This window comes from Streptopelia decaocto, assembly GCF_964273445.1.
Source record: "Streptopelia decaocto genome assembly, chromosome: 8".
In the NCBI taxonomy this organism is placed as follows: Eukaryota; Metazoa; Chordata; class Aves; order Columbiformes; family Columbidae; genus Streptopelia; species Streptopelia decaocto.
In genome coordinates this window covers 7,381,456-7,402,313 of record NC_138662.1, presented here as the reverse complement: position 1 = coordinate 7,402,313, position 20,858 = coordinate 7,381,456, and the positions used below count along the sequence as shown (strand labels likewise).

Below are 20,858 nucleotides of genomic sequence, written 5' to 3'. Positions count from 1 at the left end.
TTGTGAGAACATGTATAATAAGGTAACCTCTCTATGACTGTCCTTTAATTGCTGGGTGAAACAAAACAACTCTCTATGCATATACAGACATTACTGCAGCTTTGTGTGAGTTCTTACGTGCTTTGTGACTGATGGTCTTGAAATGGGTTTTAATGAGCTTCTCTTACAGGGAGCAGAGCAGGCCCAGAGTCTAGAGGTGCTTCCGAGGAAGAGGACACATCAGCTGAGCAAGAATTCAGTAAGGGAATCGCTCTCCCCATCCCCAGGGTCATCCTCATGTCTGTGTGATTTGCATGAGCAGTTTTCACAGCTGCACGTGCAGACTGGCTTCATATGCAAATGTTACATGAGGTTCTGCTCATGAAGTGTAGCCAAAACTCTGCATGCTGCAAACTGCAGACAAATTACTACAGGCCTGTCCAACATGAGCTGTGCTGACAGACAAGCAAATCATTGTGCAGCTTTCTCAACATTTACGTGCAAAATCGTTATATGTTCTGCCATGCTGCCCACTCCCCAAAGAGAACAAGAGCAGGGAGGTGCTCTGCGGGACATTAAAGAGTGAAGCTTCGCTGTGTCGAGTCTTGCACTCTCATTTCTTTCTCTTTGTGGGAAGAGGCTTCAGCAGCAGGTGCAGGTCTGGTGATGTCTGACTTTGTAGCTTTGGCTTCCCGTCCAACAGCTTTAGCTCAGGTAGAGATCTCCTGAAGTGAAGCCAGATGCTTTAGAGGCCTTCAAGCACAGAAACTCGATGGGATTTATCTTTTCTGTATTGCATAGAAAGGCTGGGGAGCAGGGTGTTTCCCCATAATATCTGCCTCATCTGCAGTAAGGAGGCACCCGATAAAATCAGCAATTGTGTGATGATGCATTTCACTCAGTGGTCACAGGCATCTGAACCCAGTTTTCCTCTCCCATAGAGACAGGGCAACAGTTACTGGTTGATGTTGTTCAGCTATGGCTGTTCACAAATATATCTGGCATAGTGAGGATATTGCTGCCGTGTGGGTTGTCCTGGTCATGGGAGGAACACATCTGAACCCATCCCTCATTCATGTGTGCCAGGCTAAGAGCCAGTCCTAAAGGGAGGCCAAAAAGCCTCTTGTCTCCTACAGGAGAGGTAAGGTAAAGGAGCCCAAGGTGAAACAAGGTAATGGAAGGATCAGCAGTTTCTCACATGTCCTTTACCCACCTTGTGTCTGCAGAGTATTCAGACACGGGATATGTGAAAGGCAGAGCAGGTTAGCCTTTTATAAGGGCCTCTGCTGCAGTGGCCAGAAAATAGAAGAAAAATATGAGGTGAAACCCCGTATGTGTAACCAGTCAATTTTTCTTTTCTAACAGCAGAGACAAAACTTGAAAAACCCGAGCAAGAGTTATCAGGACAACCAGGATCTCCAAAGCAGCCTCTCCAGCCTGCGATTCCTGCACCACAGCAGGAGTGTCAGCCTCAGGAACAGGAGCCCAGGAAGAGAGATGAAGGGAGGGAGCAGAGGCCCTCACAGGAGAGGAGAAGTGACACGGACCAGCACCAGGAGATGCCTTCTCAGAGACAACCAGAGGAAGCCACGCCACAGGATGGTGGCGGAAGCAGAAGTGAGTGACATAGGGCCCAATTTTTTATTCTTCTTGCTTGCACTCCATGAAGCCATCAGCAGAATGGGCGGCATTTCACTAAAACCTCTGGAGGCTCTTTCCATGTTGTGCAAATCCAGGGCATCAAGCAATGGTGGGATGTCCATCTCCAAAGGTGCTGGCAAATTGCTTTTAGGAACATTAATTCAGGGCAAACTGGCTTCGGGGAGGTGCAGTTAACTTAGCACAGCAGCAAAAGTCTCTTTGGCTAGGAGTTACCTGGGCTGAGCTCCTCAGGGGGCCTTCTTTCTGCTCTGTTTTCTGGGAAGGGAAGGTTATCAATTGGAGGGGGAATTCTGAGTATCTTGAGAGTGAAGAGAAAAAAAGCGTCGTTGCTTTTGGTGAGTTTAGTTTAGACCTGTGCTGTCACAATAAACTTAGGTCTGAATTATCTTTTTTTTTTTCTTTTTCCTACTTTTTCTTTGCTGTCCACCTCCCTTATTGTTCTTCACAGCAATTATACTGAAGCGCATTACACGGTTCACCCCACCAGAAGTGATTGTGGGGCTCCTGGCCCCATATGTGCGTCTATCCACATCCAATGTGCGCATCATGAAGAACAAGGCTGGCCGGATGGGGCAGACCTACGGCTTTGTTGAACTGGAATCACATGCTGTAAGTAGTTTGCTGCTTTCACATGCTCTCCCTGTTAGCATCTATTGTCTGTAGAAGCAGAGAAACCACAGAAATATAAGAAATAGCTGTACTTGTGAGGCAGCTGTCTAGGAGTAAGTGGTCTCTTCTGCTTGTCTGGCTAAATTCAGGGAATATCTGATACAGCTCTTGCTCTCTGGCTTTAGGAGCCAAAGTTTGTCTCCGGTCACAAGCTGTGGTGCTGAGTGAGTTTCCTGCCTCAATACGCGTCTTTGTAGATCCTCCTAAATGTCAGCACCTCTTACACAGTTATTTTGTTTGCAGGGCTTGAACTCAATGATTTCTGTCTCTAGAAGGCAAGCATCTTAATGAACAGACAGTCCCGTGTTGGAGGGTTCACATTTTCTGGTTCTGGCTGACTCCCAGACTCCATAGCTGTGCTTTGGCATTGGTCCAGAGCATAGTCACCAAAACTCTTTGGGGCAACAGCAGCCATGATGCTGCATGGTCTAGCAGCCCTGAGAGAATGTAGTCTCTAGCTAGCTGCTGAAAATGGTCATAGGACAAGCAGAGAACCTAAGAACAGGTTTATCTTTTTTTGTCCCATCCTAAATACCTTTCACTAATATTTAGTCAAAAGTGTTGTGTTTCGTGTCCTGTTTTGATCAGCATGTAAGCACAAAGCCTTCCTTTCAGGCAGACTGGATCTGGGAAACAGGCTTATGTTTTCTTCTCATGGATGTGAAATTCTCCTTTCCTTTTACAGGAGGCAATGAGGTTGCTTAAGATCCTGCAGAATCTGGATCCCCCTATCTGCATTGATGGACGTACATTGGAAGTGAATCTTGCTACAGGGAGAAGGTAAAGGCAGATGAGGCAGCAGGGTTGTCCTTTGATGTGCTGTGAGCCTAGAGCTGTGTTGTCAGATCAGGTTCTTAAAGGTTGTCACATGAATTAACACAGATGTTCCTGCAACCTAAAAGTGTGTTGGAGAGGTGAAGGCATCAGAGCTAGGAGAAGCTTCAATGACTGAGCAGTATGGGATTAATCACATTGCATGGGCTCTTGTTGTTGTCCAGCCATCAAATCCCATTGTGAAGGAATTAATTGGTTCAACTTTTTAAAGAGCAATTGGAGAGATTCATCTTTGTGGGCACAGCACAGAGACTGGTCATAACTCTTGTGGTGACAGTTATCTGCAGAGTCTCTCTGTCTCCTGGGATGGCCACAATTCATCACATGGCCAACAAAGATGATCTTTCTGCCTTTATTGGTCCTGCTGATCATTTTGAGTACACTGAGGTTAATGTGAAGCCAAATTGACATTAACCTATAACATTTATCTCAACAGGAATGACTATGGGGACCGTGGAGACAATTCCTACTATGGTCCGGTAGGTCTGCACAGCTTCCCTGCAGGTCGCTGGAATGGGAGGGAGCACCGGGGGTAATAGCCCTGACTTTGTTTAGCTTTTTTCCTTTGGGCTGCTGAAAGTTCAAGGTGTTTAAGATGGGCTGATAATGCTCAAGTGTGCTCTTCATTGCTGCTGGGCCCCTGACACTGTTTATAATGTGCGTAGAAGTGCAAGGCAGCATGCAGATGCTGCATGAGGCAGTTCTGGGCTGGATTACTCTCTACCACGCTTTATAGAGTGACTTAATTGATGACTGATCTCAGTTGCTGGAGTGAATGTCTCTTCTCTAGTGCTTGTTACTAGACTACAGGGCTCTTCCCTACTGAATGGGCTGGAGGCTTCAATATAGATTACCATGAGCACCTCATTTAAAGATTCATGGCAGCTACAGAGGGCTTGTGCTTCACAACACTGTCCATTGCTCTGTAGGTGAAAAGCTGTCTGCCTGTGCTCTATTTAGGGTAGCTGCATGAGCTGATTTCCTGAATTTTGGGCTGTGAGAGGGAGGAAAAGCAATATGATGTTTGTCAAAGAGTCTCTGATCTGTTTGTGTTATTTGCTTACTCCAGGGCAGAAGGGGCATGAGAGACAGGAGGGGCAGCGAATCGCAGAGACGCACCAGAGCACAGTGTAAGTTAAGCTCTGCCTCACTCCTACTGTGGAGACTTTTCTTCCTTAAAAGGGCACTGACATGTAGAAATCAGCCCAAAAATATTTTTAAAGGCCAAGAGTAGGTTTGTTTGCTACACCCACTTCTGAGTTCCCTTGCCAACTTTGTTTAGTCACATTTTCCTATCTGATGATGTGTTTCTCTCTACTCTTACTGTGCAAAACTACATACAGATAAAGGAAACTTTCTGCATGCTTTTCCTTGTTGTGGTAAACTGATGGGATAAGATCAGCCCAGCAATTCCTAGATGAGACGGAAGAAAATACACTTTATGCAGCAGTGACAGTAGCTGGGAGAACATTCCTGATAGTTTTACAAACTTATATGTAGTATCGCTGAGCTCTGTCTCATCACGCTTTGGAAATGAGAAGCATTCCTCACATTATGGGGCTACCCCTAAGGCCTTTGGCTTTTCCTGTTGAAACAGTTTGCTCCACTTTCTTGTGGGGAACTTTCATGCACCCACAGGGCAGCAGGGATGTGGGGAACGTCATCACTTTAAACAGAAGAATGTTTGAAAGAGCACAGATCTCGTTCACAGGGGTGGGTGGACACATAGCCTGATACTCATTACCTCATTCATAGGAAAATTGCTGAATTTTTTAGCTTTGTCTGGTCAAATGTTGTGGTCTGGTGATTTCAGCACAGCCTCTGTAAGTGTGCTTTGATGTGAAAGTTTTGCCAGAGTCCTAAAACAGAAGAATTGTGAAAACCTGTCTGTCTACTCCTTAAAATGAGAAGATGCAGGTGGAGTGATGTTGGGATACTCATACCTCTTTTGCCAGGAGAGAAAAATCCTTCTTTCCCAATCTTTATCCTTTACCAGTGTAATGTTTGCTCCCACTTTTGTCATAAAAGACAAGTACTGCCTTTGGAAGATTCTGGTGTTAACTCTTGTCTCTCTGTTCAGCTCCATCAGATGTGTCCACATACATTTATGATCCTGAAACTGGGAATTACTACGACCCCATAGCTGACACATACTATGACCCCAGGACTCAGGTGAGTGTGTGGGAAGAAAGCTTTACACATAGAACATTCTTACAAACTGCCCTTTCTGGAGAGATTTCACAGCTAGGTCCTGAAGACAGGAAGCATAGGACATATAGAGGCACCTTTGTTTCTCTCACTCAGTCCTGTATAGAAGGGATGCATGTCCCAAAATATCCGTTTAATGAGAGGGTACAAACCCATTAGCTGTGTGTTGAACCAGTTCCTGTAGCTGCTTATTTGGCCTCTGAAGTGCTGCCTTTGGAGGGTTTTTGGTCCCCTGTTCATTGAGTAGACTTATGGGCAGAGCATCCTGGCTAGATTTTACTGAAGACAGGCACTCTATATTAAAAGATGGACAGCAGAGCTATGTTTTCATCCGTGGTTTCTTTGCTCCCTGACCCCAGCCAGCAGTAGTTACAAATATGCCAAAAAAGAACTATCAGCAGAGGTTCTTTGGAACTATCATCTTGTTTTCATGATACTGGACATGTCTGTGTCCTGGGCAAGCAGGGCAATACTCTGATGACCTCACTGTGGTCAACTTTCTTCTGCCCCAACAAATTTCTGAAGCCTTTACCCTCAGCTTTCTGAGGCTCTGCAGTTCCATCTTGCTGTGCTGGTCTCCTCAGCCCAACAAGGACAATAAGCCCCGTAAGGAGATTGCGGGGGTTTGGCTAAGTCTGTTCCAAATGCCTCTTTCAGAGAGAAGTCACGATAGACCGAGAAGCCTGTTCATCACCTACAGAGGGCAAGAGGCGGCAGCATGGAAGCCAAGAACGGACAAATGAAAGGAAGGAGCCGCACAGCAGGGACAATAGGGACAAAAAGGAGAAAGGGAGAAGTACTTCTGCTAAGGTAAATCCCTGCAGGCATCAGAATGATCAGAGATCTGAGGCCAGGAGGCTGGTGTAAGATAGGTTAGAAATCAGAGAATAATTTATGGAGGATTCAAAGAGGGAGGGACAGTGAGCAAAAAGCATTAAATACTGACGTAGCAGACCAGGAACGTGGTGGTTGTCTGACCAGATGGGGGTAAGTTCCTGAAATACTTTTCTTGTGACATTGAGTCAGGGCTTCTTATACCTTCTTCATGGTAAAGGATTCAGAAACATCCAGGTAACTGACACACACATTTCACTCACACTACTGAAAGTACTCGACTGTTGTAGCAGAGCCAATGGAAAAATAGCAGAGATGTTTAAACATAGCAAGTCAGATAATAACAGAGATCAAGCTTTCCTCTAACTGCAATTCCTGCCCCCTCCAAACACCACAGACAGGCAGGAAGATGAGGCAGACTGCGCAGGCAGGCTGCAAAGGTGAACCGAGATAGAACACAGATAGGAGTCTGTGACAGACATCCTGTACAATCCCTCCCGGAGTCCAGCCCCAGTCCTGGGGCAGTGCCCTTCAGTGTTTACCCCACGAGCAAACACTGTGTGGGGACCTGCTGGGGTGGAGTATCTGCCCAAAGCGATGTTTGAGCACAAGGACTTGGAGTAGGATCTTCTACAACAGTGCTGTGACACTGACTGGGCCCAGGGAGAGTCAGGAGAGTTGGCAGAAGTGATTGAGCCATGAATGCAGAAACGTCGTTTCCCCTTTGCCTTTTAGTCTGGATGTGCTCTGTAGCAGGACCAGCCCTGGGCAGTTGGCACTCAAGGGGTGCAATTGTCCCTGAAGTTGGTACCAAGCCAGCTGAGGAGTCTTACCTGTTGTGGAGGATGCCTGCTTTCACAGGCACTGACCTAGGACAGACATGGTCTTGTCTGAGGAGTGTGAAAGCATCTCCAGTAGGAATCCTCCCATCACTGTTCCAGGCTGCCTGGTTTCTGTGGATGCTCAGACGCGGCTTTCTGGCTACTGTGTGCACTCTCTGACCCTTGTGCTGCTACTGGCCTAACACTTGGTCTTGGGTTTTTCAGAATGAGCCTGGAGAGGAGAGGTTCTTTACAGAAGATGTCTTCAAAAAGCCATTGCCTCCCTCTTTGAAAAAGGATGAGAGTGCAGGCCTGGTAAGATGTTGCATAGCGCTTGTCTTCCCCAGTCAAGTCTGAGTAGCTGATGAACTGCTAAACCAGAGCATGTCCAGAGCTTCAGACGAGTTTTCTGTAAAGCGTGTAGATGTGAAGCTTCACCCTAGCCTGCTTGTTGTGCTGCTGAGTGTATGAGTGAGCATTACAGGCTCATCCTGTTGTAGTGCTGGGTGACTGCAGTCTCTGGTGTCTCTGTCCAGTATAAAGAAGATCCTCAGAACACCACCGCGCTGGTTGAGCCTGCCCATGCGTTGTGCCACAGACACAGCAGAGAACACTGGTGTTGTCCTTTCCCCTCCCCACCTCTCTAGTACTTGTGCTTTGTCTCACCTCTCACATCCAAGCAGGACTAACTCTTCCGGGTTTCTCTGCTCCCATGCTGGCTGTGCGGGTGGCGTTGTGCCTGGTCTCCATGTCCTTTGTGTACACACAGAGGTGTCCAATGTGACCTGGCCCTGCCTCAGCTCCCTCCCTGGTCTGAGGCACAGCTGGGCTGCTGTCAGCATCACTGTCTGGCAGAGTGACAGGGGAACAGGCTGGGACAGCACGGTGAGCTGCTGAAAGCAAGGGCATAGCTCCAGGAGAGCTGTGAATCCCCCAGGAGGGGAATGTCTCCCACCAAAACCACCATCTCTGCCAACTGCCTGGTTTCCTAGAAGGCCTGTTTAAATGGGTGCTTAGCTGTTAGGTGCACCGAGTCCGTGCTGTGGGAGTCGTAATGCCTGATCTTGACTGTTTCAGAATGAGACTGGAGAGGAGAAGTTCTCTGCAGAAGATGTCTTTAAAAAACCATTACCTCCCTCTGTGAAAAAGGATGAGAGCGCAGCTCCGGTAAGTGGCTCCACAGGATGGACTTTTGACTTGTTCGAGCCTGGGTAGAAGACTAGGGAGGCTCACCAGAGCCTGGCTGTGACCTTGGGTGGCAGAGGTGCTGGCTTTTCATGCCAGAGAAGGGAGCACTGGAGATGGAATGGTGAAGGCAGTGTGTTTTATAACTCTGAGCTTGTTTGTGGGCTTCTAGCATGGGCCTCCTCACTTGAGCAGTCCTTAGGCAGAAAAATTTTCCACTTCAAGAATTCTTGAGGACTGAGAAAGGCCAGACCTCCCTGATGTCCATTGCTGGAGGAAGTGACTGACAGCAGGTCCCTGCCAAAGAGCTGCTGCTGTGGTCAGCTTCATGTGTGGCAGTTTGGGAAAGCCTGGCACCAAAGCACAACCTGTCAAGAGAACAGAAGGGTTCTGCCGTGTGGTGTTTAAACGCTGGCCAACCAGCTTCTTCCCATTCCCTGCCCATGCTGCTGGGGTGGTGCTTTCTGGCTCCTGGGCTGGAACAGAGAATTTGTGGGGAAATTGGGTGGGGAAGCAGAGCCCCGCGTGGCAGAGCAGGCGTGATGCTACTAATTATCACACTCTCCTGCCTCTTTCCTCAGCCCAAGGTGGTGAACCCTCTGATAGGACTTCTAGGAGAATATGGAGGAGACAGCGATAATGAAGAAGAGGAGGAAGAGGAGGAGCAGTCACAGGCGCAGTGGCTGCCGCCTCCCCACCCACCAGCACAACGCAAGGAGCAGGCGAGGAAGGCCAAGGCCAACGACGACAAGCTGACCGACTGGAACAAACTGGCCTGCTTGCTGTGCAGGAGGCAGTTTCCCAACAAAGAGGTGCTCATCAAGCACCAGCAGCTCTCCAACCTGCACAAGGTACGGGGGAGCTGGTTGCTGGGGGGCTGTGTGTGTGCTGCAAGCTGCCATTGGCTCAACAGCTTTATAATGTGCAGGGAAAAATGCGATGGCTGGGTGGGAAGAGCTGGGTTTGACACAGTAGCAGGTTCCAATCAAAGCGCTGTTCAAAGCATTGTGTGAGCTGCTGGTTCCTCTCATGGGAGTGCTGTAACATCAAGGTGTGACTTTTTAAGCCATAGGGAAATAGCTCAGGCTTGGGAAGAGCGGGTGCTGGCACACAGGAGTGTGATAGCAGTAGGAACTTAGCACTTGCCTCCCCATGTTCTGTGCTGCCTTTGAGCTCTTCTTGGAGGGCCAAACTGCATAAAATAGAACCGGTTGTCTTCCTTACTTTGGAGGGGAAGTGCTCCTGCACTTGGGGGGGAGCAGGTAGTCTGGGCTGCAAGAGAAGCTGCTGCAGTGAGTATAGTGCAGGTGCAAGGGAATGCTGCTTTACCTGCCCAATGTATGGGCAGAGCAGATGATCCTGACAGCTTGTCTCCTCTGCTGACACTGGCTTCTGTTTTCTTCCTTCCAGCAAAACCTGGAGATACATATGAAGATCAAACGATCTGAGCAGGAACTGGCATATTTGGAGAAGAGAGAGCGTGAGGTGGGTCTGCAGTGATGGGCGGACTTCTGGTTGTGGTCCTATATCGGGGGGTGTTGGTCCCAGGCAGAACCTCCACTTCAGCACCTGTATCTGCAGCCAGGGCATCAAACTCCTCCCAGAGAGTCTTAGACTGAACTGTGGACATTGTCTGCATTTGGACCTGCAGATAGAACTGTGACTTCCAGGAGGAGGCCTCTCTTCTCCCGGTGGGGTCTGAGTGTGATTCTGTTGTCCTGCAAGCCAACGCTGGGCTCTAGGCTGAGTGGGACCCAGATTTCCATCTAAAATTGAAGCCATGTATGGACCTGGGCTGCTGCTGCCTGGTCAGGACTGGGAGAGCTGTAACTGCCCATTGTTGGGAAGGCAGCAGAGCTGTTTCCAGTGCTGTAGCTGGAAGGCTGCAACCACAGGTCTGGGTCAGCCCAACAGATGCCATCAGGACAGCATGAATGGATTGTGCATCCTGGAAACATCCAGGGTTTGTGGGTCCCCAGGACATATTTGCAGCCAGCTGAGGATGAGATGAGACCTGGCTGCAGAGCAGTTTCCTGTGGAGGGCTGAATCCTTCATAGCTCCTGTACTTACTTTGTTATTTCTGTTATGAAGGGGAGATATAAAGACAAAGGAAATGACCGGAGAGAGAAATTCCAGCAGATGGATTCACCAGAGAGGAAACGACTCAGATACGACCGGGATTCAGAGAGGTAATGGCTGCTCCTCATTCAGGCTCTTTGGGGCTGCTGGTGCTGGGCTGGTATGTGTGCCACTGGCATGCCAAGGCCAGGGATCAGCCTGTGGGGTGGATCTGCAAGAGGAACGGCCATACAGGCTGGGATTCCTGTGGGGAGAGCAGCCTCTTGTGCTGCAGGACTTCTCAGAGAGAGCAGGGGAGCACCAGGGCTGTGTAGTGCAGGGGTGGAAATGAGGGTTTAGGGGACAGCAGAGACAAGCTGGATGGGTGAGATGGGGGTTTGGGTGTGTCTGGCCAGGCACAGGGTGCAAAATGCAGCTTGTTGAAGCTACCTCATCATTAAGGCACTTGCTGTCCCCCTGTCCTGGCACCCAACCATTGACAGAAAGAGCAAAGCTGTGTTTCATCTGTTCCACTGACTCAGAGGAATGCTGGGAGCTGTTTCCATCTCATTTGGAGTAGGTGGAGGAAGAAAGTGCGTGCTGTGCGGAGCTCTCGGAAGGCCTACCTGCCGTGAGCTCACGTGTTGCAGCGGGCTGAGGAGCTGCTAGGCGTGTGTTGGGGACAAAACTGGTTGTGTGCCTTCTGGTACAGCACCTCAGACGGGGACCTTTACTCCGTGTCTTGCAGTTGAAAAATCTGCGTTTTCTCTTCCCTCTGTTTTCCTGGAATAGCTGTGGATAAACTAAAGCAGTTTGTCTGCAGTGTCGTCAGCAGCCAGAAAGGAGAACTTGCCTGAAGGAAGCTATTTTTGTGTTGAGCAGTTTTTAAATGGTGGGGCTTGGTTAATGGTTTTGGATGAGTAATGACCAGGTGGGAAAAAGCATGTCTGAATCAAAAACTGTTGAGCTCAATGACCACAGCACTGGGAGAAAAGAAAGACCTAACAGAGCAGCAGGGATTAGACTTCACTTTCTTGATATTGCTAAAATTCAGATTAAGAAATGCAAGCACAGAATGCTCTTGGTTTGCTTGTATCATAAATAGTTTGGAGCCTGATCTCATTTCCTGTGCACTGGTGTGTTTTTTGTGTGGGACAAGAAGTTTTACAGTCGAAGCTGTCTGAGTCCTGCACCCAGAATCCACCATGTTAGATCCCTTGGGCAGTGTGCTTCTTGCAAGCAACTTGGGTGCCCCTCGGGAGAGGCTGGAATATCAGTGAAGGTGCAGTTAGCAGAGCTGGAAATCCCTGGCATGTGTTTGAAGCCCTGCAAAGCTGGACAATTGATTCTGCCTCTTTTGCAGTGACTATGACCCCAGGATGGATAGTAACAACAAAGGGAACCGCATGTTTCAGTCCACGGGGTGGAAGAAGGGCTTCGGCCACAACCAGCAGGGCACAACATCCCCGATGGAGGTGAGTCTTCCCTTGCTTTCCAGACACATCCCTGTCCTGCGGCCAGTGATGTCTCCCAGGACAGCTGGACCAAATTCCTGGCCAGCACAAGAGTCGGGCTGCAAGTGTCTGCACCACATGATGGAAAAATACGTGTGTGCTGATTAACTTTGCAGGCTGGGAGGGACTGCAAGCGTGTTGGCAGTGAGAAAAGGTTAGAATTTATATGGATCTGGAGCAGCTGAGAATAGAGTAACAGTGAGCAGGGAGGGTGTGAGTGCCTGATCAATACCTGCCCAAAGCCAGGCTGGGGTTGGAGCAGGTCACCAGTTGAGTGCTCTGCAGCCATGTAAGCTGGAGAGAAGGTGAACCTTCTCCTGGGAGGTGCAAGCGTGGCCAGAGCCACAGGTATGTGATATCGTTTGTCTGCTCTGCTTGTGAGGCTCTTGCTGCTGTTCTGGACTGCAGAAGGGAGCACTGGGGTGCATGGTCTGATGAGGAGCAGAGTCCCTGGCAGCAAAGGGCTTCAGGGACAGGCAGGGCTGGGTAGATCCTGCCTTCTTGGGACAGGCTGGTCTCAGTGGACCTTAATTTGCTGGAGAGGGTCTATCTGACAAGCGGCACAGGCCAGGGACTGGCATAGCTTGCCCAGGGGCACGTGAGCAGCACCGTGCCCTTGTGGCTACCATCACTTGTGGTGGCTTTATCGTCTGACTGGCTCACTGCCACGGTGTCAGTGCTTCGCCGAGTGGCAGGCAGCTTGCAGCGCAGCTCACGTTGCGACATTCAGCTTGCAGTCGAGTTTATCATTAAAGGCAAATATTTGAAGCTTCGTGACGTGTGTTTGCTTGAGCCCACACACACACGAGGCAAGATTTCCTCTTCAGTGCAGACAGCAGGCACCGGCCCCAGCTGCTCCTCAGTCCTCAGGGAAAGTCTCCTGTGGCCACAGGACGGGCTTTGCCGAAGCGCCCACTGCAGCGATGTGCTCTGGGGGCCCTGACCTCTGATCAGGGCTCCCTGGACCGGCTGCGGGAGCTGATTGCAAAGCACAGCCATCGTACAATCCTACACAAGCCTCCCAGAAGGGCCCCAGAGATGTGCTTTCTTCTCACTTCCAAGTCATGCCGGACAAAGCCATGTGCCCACTTCAGCCCCACAGGACTTTGATCTCTCAGCCTAATTGATCACATCTCTGGTATTCAGATAAGTCAGACTTAAAAGCAAGAGAAACTTCCAGCCTTGGGCTAGCTCTCCTGGGCTAACTCTAGGCAGGTATTACTGAATAATTCAGATGCTGGCTGCAAAAGCCAGTCGTTAAAAACTGGTTGAAATTCAAAGTGAGCTACCACAACCCATGGGAGCTCTGTTAGAGGAGAGAACAGCTGAGCTTGTGCAAACGCAGGCAAACAGCAAACAGCTCCCCAGGAGCCCGGCTCTCTCGCTGGCACTTTCCTTTACTGTTTCAATCCTCGCTCGCACACGCTGCCTGGCGTCTGCTGGCGCTGCCTGTTTTGGCTGCCTGCTCATACCCCACCGTCTGCTCGTGCTGATCGCCGTGGTTTGGTTCTCGACAGGCATTTGCTGACTGCGGTTTTGTTGCCTGCAAAGGGCCAAGAGTTTCTCCAAACAGCTTTTGGAGGAACACGGTGCACTTGCTGTTCATCCTGGATCCATGCGGGAGCAGTCAGCTGTCAGCCTGGGGAAAGCTTTTCCTTTATGGGCAGTCAGCAAAGAGGGTTGATCGCTAACACAGGCTGTGTCTTGTTTTCAGGCAGAAAATCGGAAGAAGGGCCCTGGCCTGGGTGCCCCCGGGAAGCCCAGCAAGCGGCAGTCCAATGAGACCTACCGCGACGCTGTCAGGAGAGTCATGTTCGCCCGCTATAAGGAACTGGAGTGAATGGTAGAGAAAACCCCAAGCCTGTCTCTCTCCATCTCCGTCTCTTTCTGTCTGTGTCCTGTTCTCTTGAGGGTTTGGTCTGAGTTTTTTTTGTTGTTTTTTTGAATTGTTACAGGTTTTGCTGCTAGAGTTTTTTTTAATAAAACTGAAAATTTGTCAGTGCTTGTCTCGTGCCTAAAATGGCATGTTTTAGAAACACGTTGTGCTTTGGAAGATTCCCATTGTGTTTTGCTCTCTGCTGCTGAGGTCCCTGGGGCTTGTGGCCATGTCAGTGGGGCTGGGACAGGTTGGGTCACTGCTCTGCAGCACATTCCCTGCCCACTCAGGGACAGATGCTCCTGGTGCCATGTACTTGTGGGTCAGGATGTGATCTGGGAGCAGGGTACAGCCCCAAGGCCTGGGAAGAATTCGGGAGCAGGAGCAACCTGTGTGGAATTCATCCTGGCTGTTACCAAGGACCGCTGGGTTCAATTAATAGCAGGAGCTTAATGGCTAAAGGTGGTCTTGCTAATGCTGGGTGTCATCTGGGCTCCCCAGCCAGTGCAGAGTCCCCCTCTTTCCTTCCCATGGAGCATGAGGAGGGCTGGATCTGGTGGCAGTGGTGTTGGGGATGCTTGTGGGGACATAGATGTCCTGGTCCAGGGTGGCCAGGGCTGTGTGGTAGCCTTTAAGGGATGGTGCTTGTCAGAGGAAAAGTCATTTTGGGCAGCTCCTGGGCAGGGATGTGTCCTGGGGGTGGTTCGTCTGAAGCACAGTGAACACATGTGTGCGCGTGTACACAGGGCAGGGACCATGGGTGACAAGGCTGAGCATGGCCTGTGCGGATAAGGCTGACGCTGATGGCGGTGGCTGGCAGGAACACGTGGGCAGGAGGTGGTGTGGAACTGCACTGGCCAGCGCTGCTTGCTGGCAGAGAGCTGGCCCAGCATCAAACATCCCTACGGAGGGAAAACGGGAGACGTGGAAGCTGAAGACAGCAAGATGTGGAGGTGAAGGGCCACCGTGCAACACCTGACAGCTACAGGGAGCACAAGGCCTGTCCACGCTGCTTTTCCTCATCTCCAACACAGGCAAGCCCGGAGAGGTGTGGGGAACTCACTGGCTGGCACCCCGGCCCTTGGTGCTGCACCCAGTGATGGTGGAGGTGGGGACAAGCGTTGTGGTGCTGGTGAGTACATGGGTATGAGGGGAGGGAACGTGTGTGCCCAGGGCAAGGTGTTTGGTTTAGAAAGAGTCCGTGACAGCCGCTCCGCTGGAGAGTCCCCTGTGTTGAGTCTGGGGGCTCTGTGCAAACCAGCATGAGGAGCTGCTCAAGAAACTTGCTTTAGGAGAACAGTGTGGCAGTTTAGATGGAGGAAGGGTCGGTCACTCTAGAGCTTGTGCACTAAAACAAGAACACTGGGGGATTAGTGGTGCAACCAGCAGCAGCTTCTCTGGGTCTGTAGATTGGGCCAGTCTGGGTGATGGGGATGCTGGTGCTTTTAATGGGCCTGTGTGTGATGACCCTGACCCACAGGGTTCCACTCTGTTAGGGTGGAAATAGTGAGGAATTAACCCAAACTAGAGCCTGAGTGAGTAGCACAAAATCTCAAAGGGTAGCAAGCCTTCACAGTCCTCCTAGTGATCTCCAGACGAGGGCAAAGCATTTGACGAAATGTACAGGAGGAGGCCCTGGCTGTACAGAGTTCTGCAGCCTGGGTGGCAAGATGGGGTTTTGGTCCTGGGGGCTCCTGGGATGCGAGGGGGAGGACAGGGAGGGCAATGGGCTCCTGGGGATGAGGTCCCTGGAAGGGAGCGGTGGCCGGGGTGTGGATCTGGAGGAGCAGGCTCGTGCTCTCGAGTCTGGAAATGATTTGTGCATAAGGGGGAAAGAAAGGGGACTGCGATGGGACATGGTTTTCAGCAGCACTGGAGGGAAATGGGGAACTTGGGGGGAGACCAGTATCTGCTGTACAGGGTGTACCAAGCACCCACGTGTGCCAGAAATGAGCACCCACAGCACGTCATTCCCAGACAGAACGGGGATCCTTCACAGCCACCAACTGCAGGAACCTGTTATCTGATCTTATTAATTTGCTAAGTGGGTACATCCATCTTAGTGAAAACTTGTTAACAACTGATGGTACGTAATTAATTAGATAATAAAACAGATAAATGTTAGAGCAGCTTCCTTTGGACAGATGGACCTCAGTCAATGATGTGTGTTCCTTGGCTTAGCTTTGCCTTCGCGTGCTTGCTCGCTTGTCGTTGGCGTGATGTGCATATGTGAAAGGAGAGGCAACGCAGCACTTGCCTTGTAGGCCGATTGCCAGGGCTCAAGTCAGGAACACGAGAGGAGCAGGAACAGACTGTAGTGAAAAGAGGAAAAAAAGATCTTAAAAAAAAAAAATCTAATTGCAAAGTGCATCTGTCTCCAATCGAGATAAATCCTTCCTCAGTGGAGATAAATCTACTTCCCATTATTTATGTTAATCATCACAACACTAAATTTCTTGGCTTCCATTATTTTGAGGATCATATTAACTGATTATAGGAAATCAGGAACATGGCTTGTGGCTTAAGGTGTTGGAACAGTACCGTGTTACTCACAAAATGTGAGGTTTCAAGGGGGTGTGCTGTGTGTGGCTGGAAAACGCCACTCACCCCAACTGAAAAGAGTATCCCGGTACCACCAGCTCATGGAAAATCAAGGTAACCCCTTCATTTTGTATTGACTTAATTCCTCTGAATTCCTCTTCCCCAAGATAACCCAGCCTCTCTGTATTCCCTTGAAAATGTGCATGTGTATATAAGGTACATATACACATAGGAATGTACGTATACACGTGGGAATGGTGTCTACCTGTGTTGTGCACCAGCTGGGGGATATCCAGGGTGAGGGAATGTGGAGAAGCACTCCAGTGGGGTTGGGATGAGGTGACTGGGACAAACAAATAGAGTAAGGAGCTAAAAGCATTAAAAAGCAGCAACAAGCCAGGAAACCTCATATTCTCTTAGGAAAGCAACACCATAGGTGGTAATGTAGAAACCCTGACTATTTGTCACTGGTGTAGTGGCTTTGATATCTTTAATATTTTTTTAAAGGATGGTCACCTAAAGCCACAGCTGCATTTCAACTCCCTTTATATCTTATAATTATTTTCTTTGTATTACAGAGCTTATTCACAGCTGTCCTAGAGCTGTTGCCATGTCCAGCACGTTGCCTGCTGTGCCATCCTGTGGTGATGGGCATGCCTGAAGATTGCCATTTATTTTTATTTCTTGGAAGGTCCAGCCAAGACTGTTGGAACAGCTCACAAGGGAAGTCCTGTGTTGGAGCAGTTGATGGGCATGGAGAAGTCACTCCCAGGAGGACTGGAGCAATTGTAACCAGTACTAAGGCAGATGTGAATGGGAGCTTCATGCATGCAAGAAGCAGGGGAAGAAAAGGCAGAACAAGGGGTTCCAAAGGCTGGTCTGTGGGGGTAGGGAGGGACACTGCCCCAGGGGCACGGCTGCTGGGCTGTGCTTGGTGTGGGGATGTTTTTAAGAACAGGGGCCCTAGACTTCATGTTTCCAAAGGGAAATGAAGCTCACCATTTAGAAGGTGGGAGGCAGAGGGCCCAGGCCGGGCACTGGTACTTGGACCCCTGCCCACAGGGTCCCATCTCTGACCTCTGTCAGCCCCAAAGGTTCTTATGCAGGAGGCTGATCGCACATCTGAGGGCCTCTGGAGCAAGAGCCGCTTTCCCAGCGTAAAGCAAGTAGATGCTTCTAGACATGAGGAAGAAATTTTTTACACTGAGGGCAGTGAAACACTGGCCCAGGTCACCCAGAGAGGTAGTGGATACCCCATCCCTGGAGACATCCCAGGCCAGGCTGGATGGGCTCTGAGCAACCCGATCTCAGTGAATACGTCCCTGCTCATAGTAAGGGTGGCACTGGATGAGCTGGGAAGGTCCCTTGAACCCAAACTATTCTGTGATTCTAGATAGTCTTTGATTTTCAATATTTATTTATATTAATATTGATAGAACAATGATTCAGGGCCTTGTAAGTGGAACATATTGATGTAAAGAGCTGGAGTTGTGCTTTCTAAAAGGAAAACAGCCAGATGAGATGAGGGAAGAATTTGTAAAGGGCAAGGAGAAAAAGAGCCTTCCCCCCGCAGCAGCGAGCTGCTTCAGGGAGAGCAGAGGTGTCCCTGGAAGGGGGCTGGGGCTGCCCCACTCGGCTCCAGCGCAGCCAGGAAAGGACAGAAGCAAGTCGTCCTTCTGCAAGGTGGGCACACAGCTTTTCTGCTGTCAATGGAATAAAACAAGCACTGCTTTATCTCAGCCATGGCTTTCTCCAGAGTCCATTCTGAAAAGCAGAAGTGACACAGCTTTTTGCTAACATGGTTCCTGTCCCCCTGCACCCAGGGACTGGCACAGCAAGGGGGACAAGGGCTGCAGGCAGCAGCAAATACACACTGTGGGGATCTTCCCGCTGCAGCATGGCACCAAAGCAGGAGCTCACAACTGCTCTTTCTGCAGACCAACCACACTTACTCATTGCAGAGAGCAAAGATGATGGCCCAGAAAGCCAGCCAAGAGGTGAGTGCAGGATGAGGTACCTGTCCTCCTGCAGCACAGACCTGGCAGAGGAAAACATGCCTGACTAGGGTAGTGCAGAGCCTGAGACCAGACCTGGCTGCATCTCGTTGGCCTGGCAGGCACTTTTCAGGACCTTCTCTGAAGTGGTTTACACAGTTTGGCATAGAAAAATCTCACATCTCTGTAGCCCAGGTACATCCATTCCATCAGTGGCATCAGACCCCCTGTTTTTCCTCCAACAGAGGCAACTTCTGATGCTCCACAAATTTGGTTTCTACCACTCAGCTGCAAGTGAACTAAAAACACCCAGCCCCAGGGATTTCTTGTCTAATACAACCAGTGAACAAGTGCAGCTGCTGCTGGACATGAGGGGCATTGCAGGCTTGTACAGCTACAACTGAACTTGGTGTCAGTCAACTCCTCAGCAGGCAAAGCTCTGCCAGGACACCCCCAAAGCACAGGACATCAGCAAGCAGAACATGAGTGGGCTACAGTTCTACTGCTAAAATCTTTAGGAGCAAATACATTTCAATAAGCCATTTTTAATAAATATTTCAAACAAATCCAAAGGCCTTGTCTTTATCTGAAATGAAAGAGCAGAGTAATAAAAATCTGTACGTGCCTCTAGTTGAATGTGGGAAGATACCCGATAAGTATCATGAACATTTTTAGTCATTTAGTGTTTTAAGAGGAACAGGAGTTTAATATTCAAAGGAGGGTGTCACTCAAATCATGCCCCCATTTTAATGTAGATTATGTATTTCTGTATTCATCCATATACAAACAAGAAAGACTATTCTGTTCTTTGCACTGGGGACATTATGCTTTTGAATGTCAACAAGTATAATCTTTGTGAAATCACACTTTCATAGACTTCCATCCAGTAGCAAATATCCAAAGGAAGATGAATGACATAAGTCACATAATGACTGGAATAGCTGAGATAAGCAGAGGCACAAGCCCTTGTCTAAATTCTGACTTGATTTCCTTTGCCAGCACATTTTGAAGGGGATCTGTTTTGGCCAAGTTGCTGCTGGGGTGTGTGTGTGGAGAAGGGGTTGAATGGGATGAGATGGCACCAGGCTGCCTCACAGCAGCATCTCTCACCATGGGCAAAACAGCCCTGGCCCAGGGAAATAATACCATGAAAAAGAAGCCTCTTCCCTACAGAAAAGGGCAGCCAAGAGGACACAGACCTTCCACACAAACCTCCCACTACTCAAACTCCCCAGTGTGTTCTCAGGGTCCTGCTGCAGCACGTCCCTCACCACGTGCTCCAGCCCGCCCGGGGCAGGAGGTTGTCCCTGGACTGACACTGCTGCCCTGCCTGGCACCCACTGCCCTGCTCCCCAACATGCTGCTGGGAGGAGAATCAGTTGTGCTGGTTACTCCCAGCAGAGGAAAAAGGCAGAACCATTTGATAAGACAAGCAGTAATGGTTTTAAACTAAAATAAGGTAGATTCAGACTAGATTTAAGGAAGAAATTTTTTACGCTGAAGGTGGTAAAACACTGGCCCAGGTTGCCTGGGTTGGTGGTGGATGTCCCATCCCTGGAGACTTCCCAGGCCAGGCTGGATGGGCCTCTGAGCAACCTGATCTGGGTGAAGATGTCCCTGCTTGTGGCAGGGGTTGGACTGGTTGAGCTTTGAAGGTCCCTTCACACCCAAGCTGTTCCAGGATTCTACAGCATTTCCAGCTGTGGAGGGGGGACCCGCAGCTTACCGTGCCAGTGCTGGCCCATCTCCAGCACCCACCTCTTGCACTGGGGCACACAGGGCTGGCCCTTGGAAGCATAAGTGGATCAGCAACATGAACACCAACCCAGCCATGCGCAGCACTGCCACCAACACTTCTCATCCCCTCCAGGAGCACAGTTCTGCTCCGTGCATGTGTTGCTCAGCCCATTTGCAGCCTGGAAGAAGCCTGTCCCGTCCCACCCAGCTGTTAATGTGCACCTCACTTCCCTGCAGAGCATTCGGGTGTGTTGCAAGGAAACTGGGGAATGAGAGCATTAATTACAACCCAGGGGACCACCATCCCACACAATGGAAGGATGGGCAGGTCCAGAAACAGCAGAGAGCTGGATAACAGCTTGAAGCTCATCCTCTGGAGCCATCTGCAGTCATCACCTTACAATCACCACTGCTGTGGATAACCCTGGGGAGCACCTCCTATGCTGCAGGATGCATACATACCGTATGACTTCATGTTGTGTCACGTCGGGCTCGATCCAGAGGGAGGTGAGGAACAGCTGAGGTGCCTGTGCTGGGGTAGTTTGGGTTCCCATTGGGTGGGAGCAGCAGGAGCAGGGTGACCCCAGCACAGGCGGTGTCCTCACCCACCAGGGTGCCACCCCACAGGACCTGAGTATGGCCAGCGTGGGGGTAGTGACAGGTGCCACCAACAAGCTGGTAACAAAGCTGCCAGTAACATTGCTCTGAGGTCCATCCAGGAGCTGGGGCTGCCTACATCAGCCTGAAATCCACCCAGAAGAGCAGTCTGGACCTGCAGCACAGCTTAGGAAAGAGCTTACAACCCAGGCCTGGGCTTAAATGGAGCTCCCAGCCCCATGGTCAGCAGGTGGGTGGGTGAGGGCCCAGGTGAGGCAAATCAGTGCCCCCAGGGCCCTGACACCCTCCCTGGCCCCACTGGGATTTTGGGCAGCTCCCTTGGGTCCT

At 50.1% G+C, this 20,858-nt stretch overlaps 1 protein-coding gene across 1 annotated transcript in view; it reads left to right on the top strand.

Moving 5' to 3' along the window:
- Nucleotides 1-13,767, top strand: part of RBM6 (RNA binding motif protein 6) — a 57,411-nt gene extending 43,644 nt beyond the window's left edge. Inside the window, exons 9-23 of the mRNA XM_082059855.1 lie at nt 170-238; nt 1,345-1,596; nt 2,090-2,250; nt 2,996-3,090; nt 3,581-3,623; nt 4,214-4,274; nt 5,225-5,316; nt 6,010-6,162; nt 7,233-7,322; nt 8,085-8,174; nt 8,774-9,043; nt 9,603-9,677; nt 10,285-10,382; nt 11,615-11,726; nt 13,480-13,767. Of these exons, the coding sequence (XP_081915981.1) occupies nt 170-238; nt 1,345-1,596; nt 2,090-2,250; nt 2,996-3,090; nt 3,581-3,623; nt 4,214-4,274; nt 5,225-5,316; nt 6,010-6,162; nt 7,233-7,322; nt 8,085-8,174; nt 8,774-9,043; nt 9,603-9,677; nt 10,285-10,382; nt 11,615-11,726; nt 13,480-13,605 (1,787 nt within the window). The 3' untranslated portion in view covers nt 13,606-13,767. The remainder of the gene's footprint in view (nt 1-169; nt 239-1,344; nt 1,597-2,089; nt 2,251-2,995; nt 3,091-3,580; nt 3,624-4,213; nt 4,275-5,224; nt 5,317-6,009; nt 6,163-7,232; nt 7,323-8,084; nt 8,175-8,773; nt 9,044-9,602; nt 9,678-10,284; nt 10,383-11,614; nt 11,727-13,479) is intronic.
- The last annotated feature ends 7,091 nt before the right edge of the window (nt 13,768-20,858 follow it).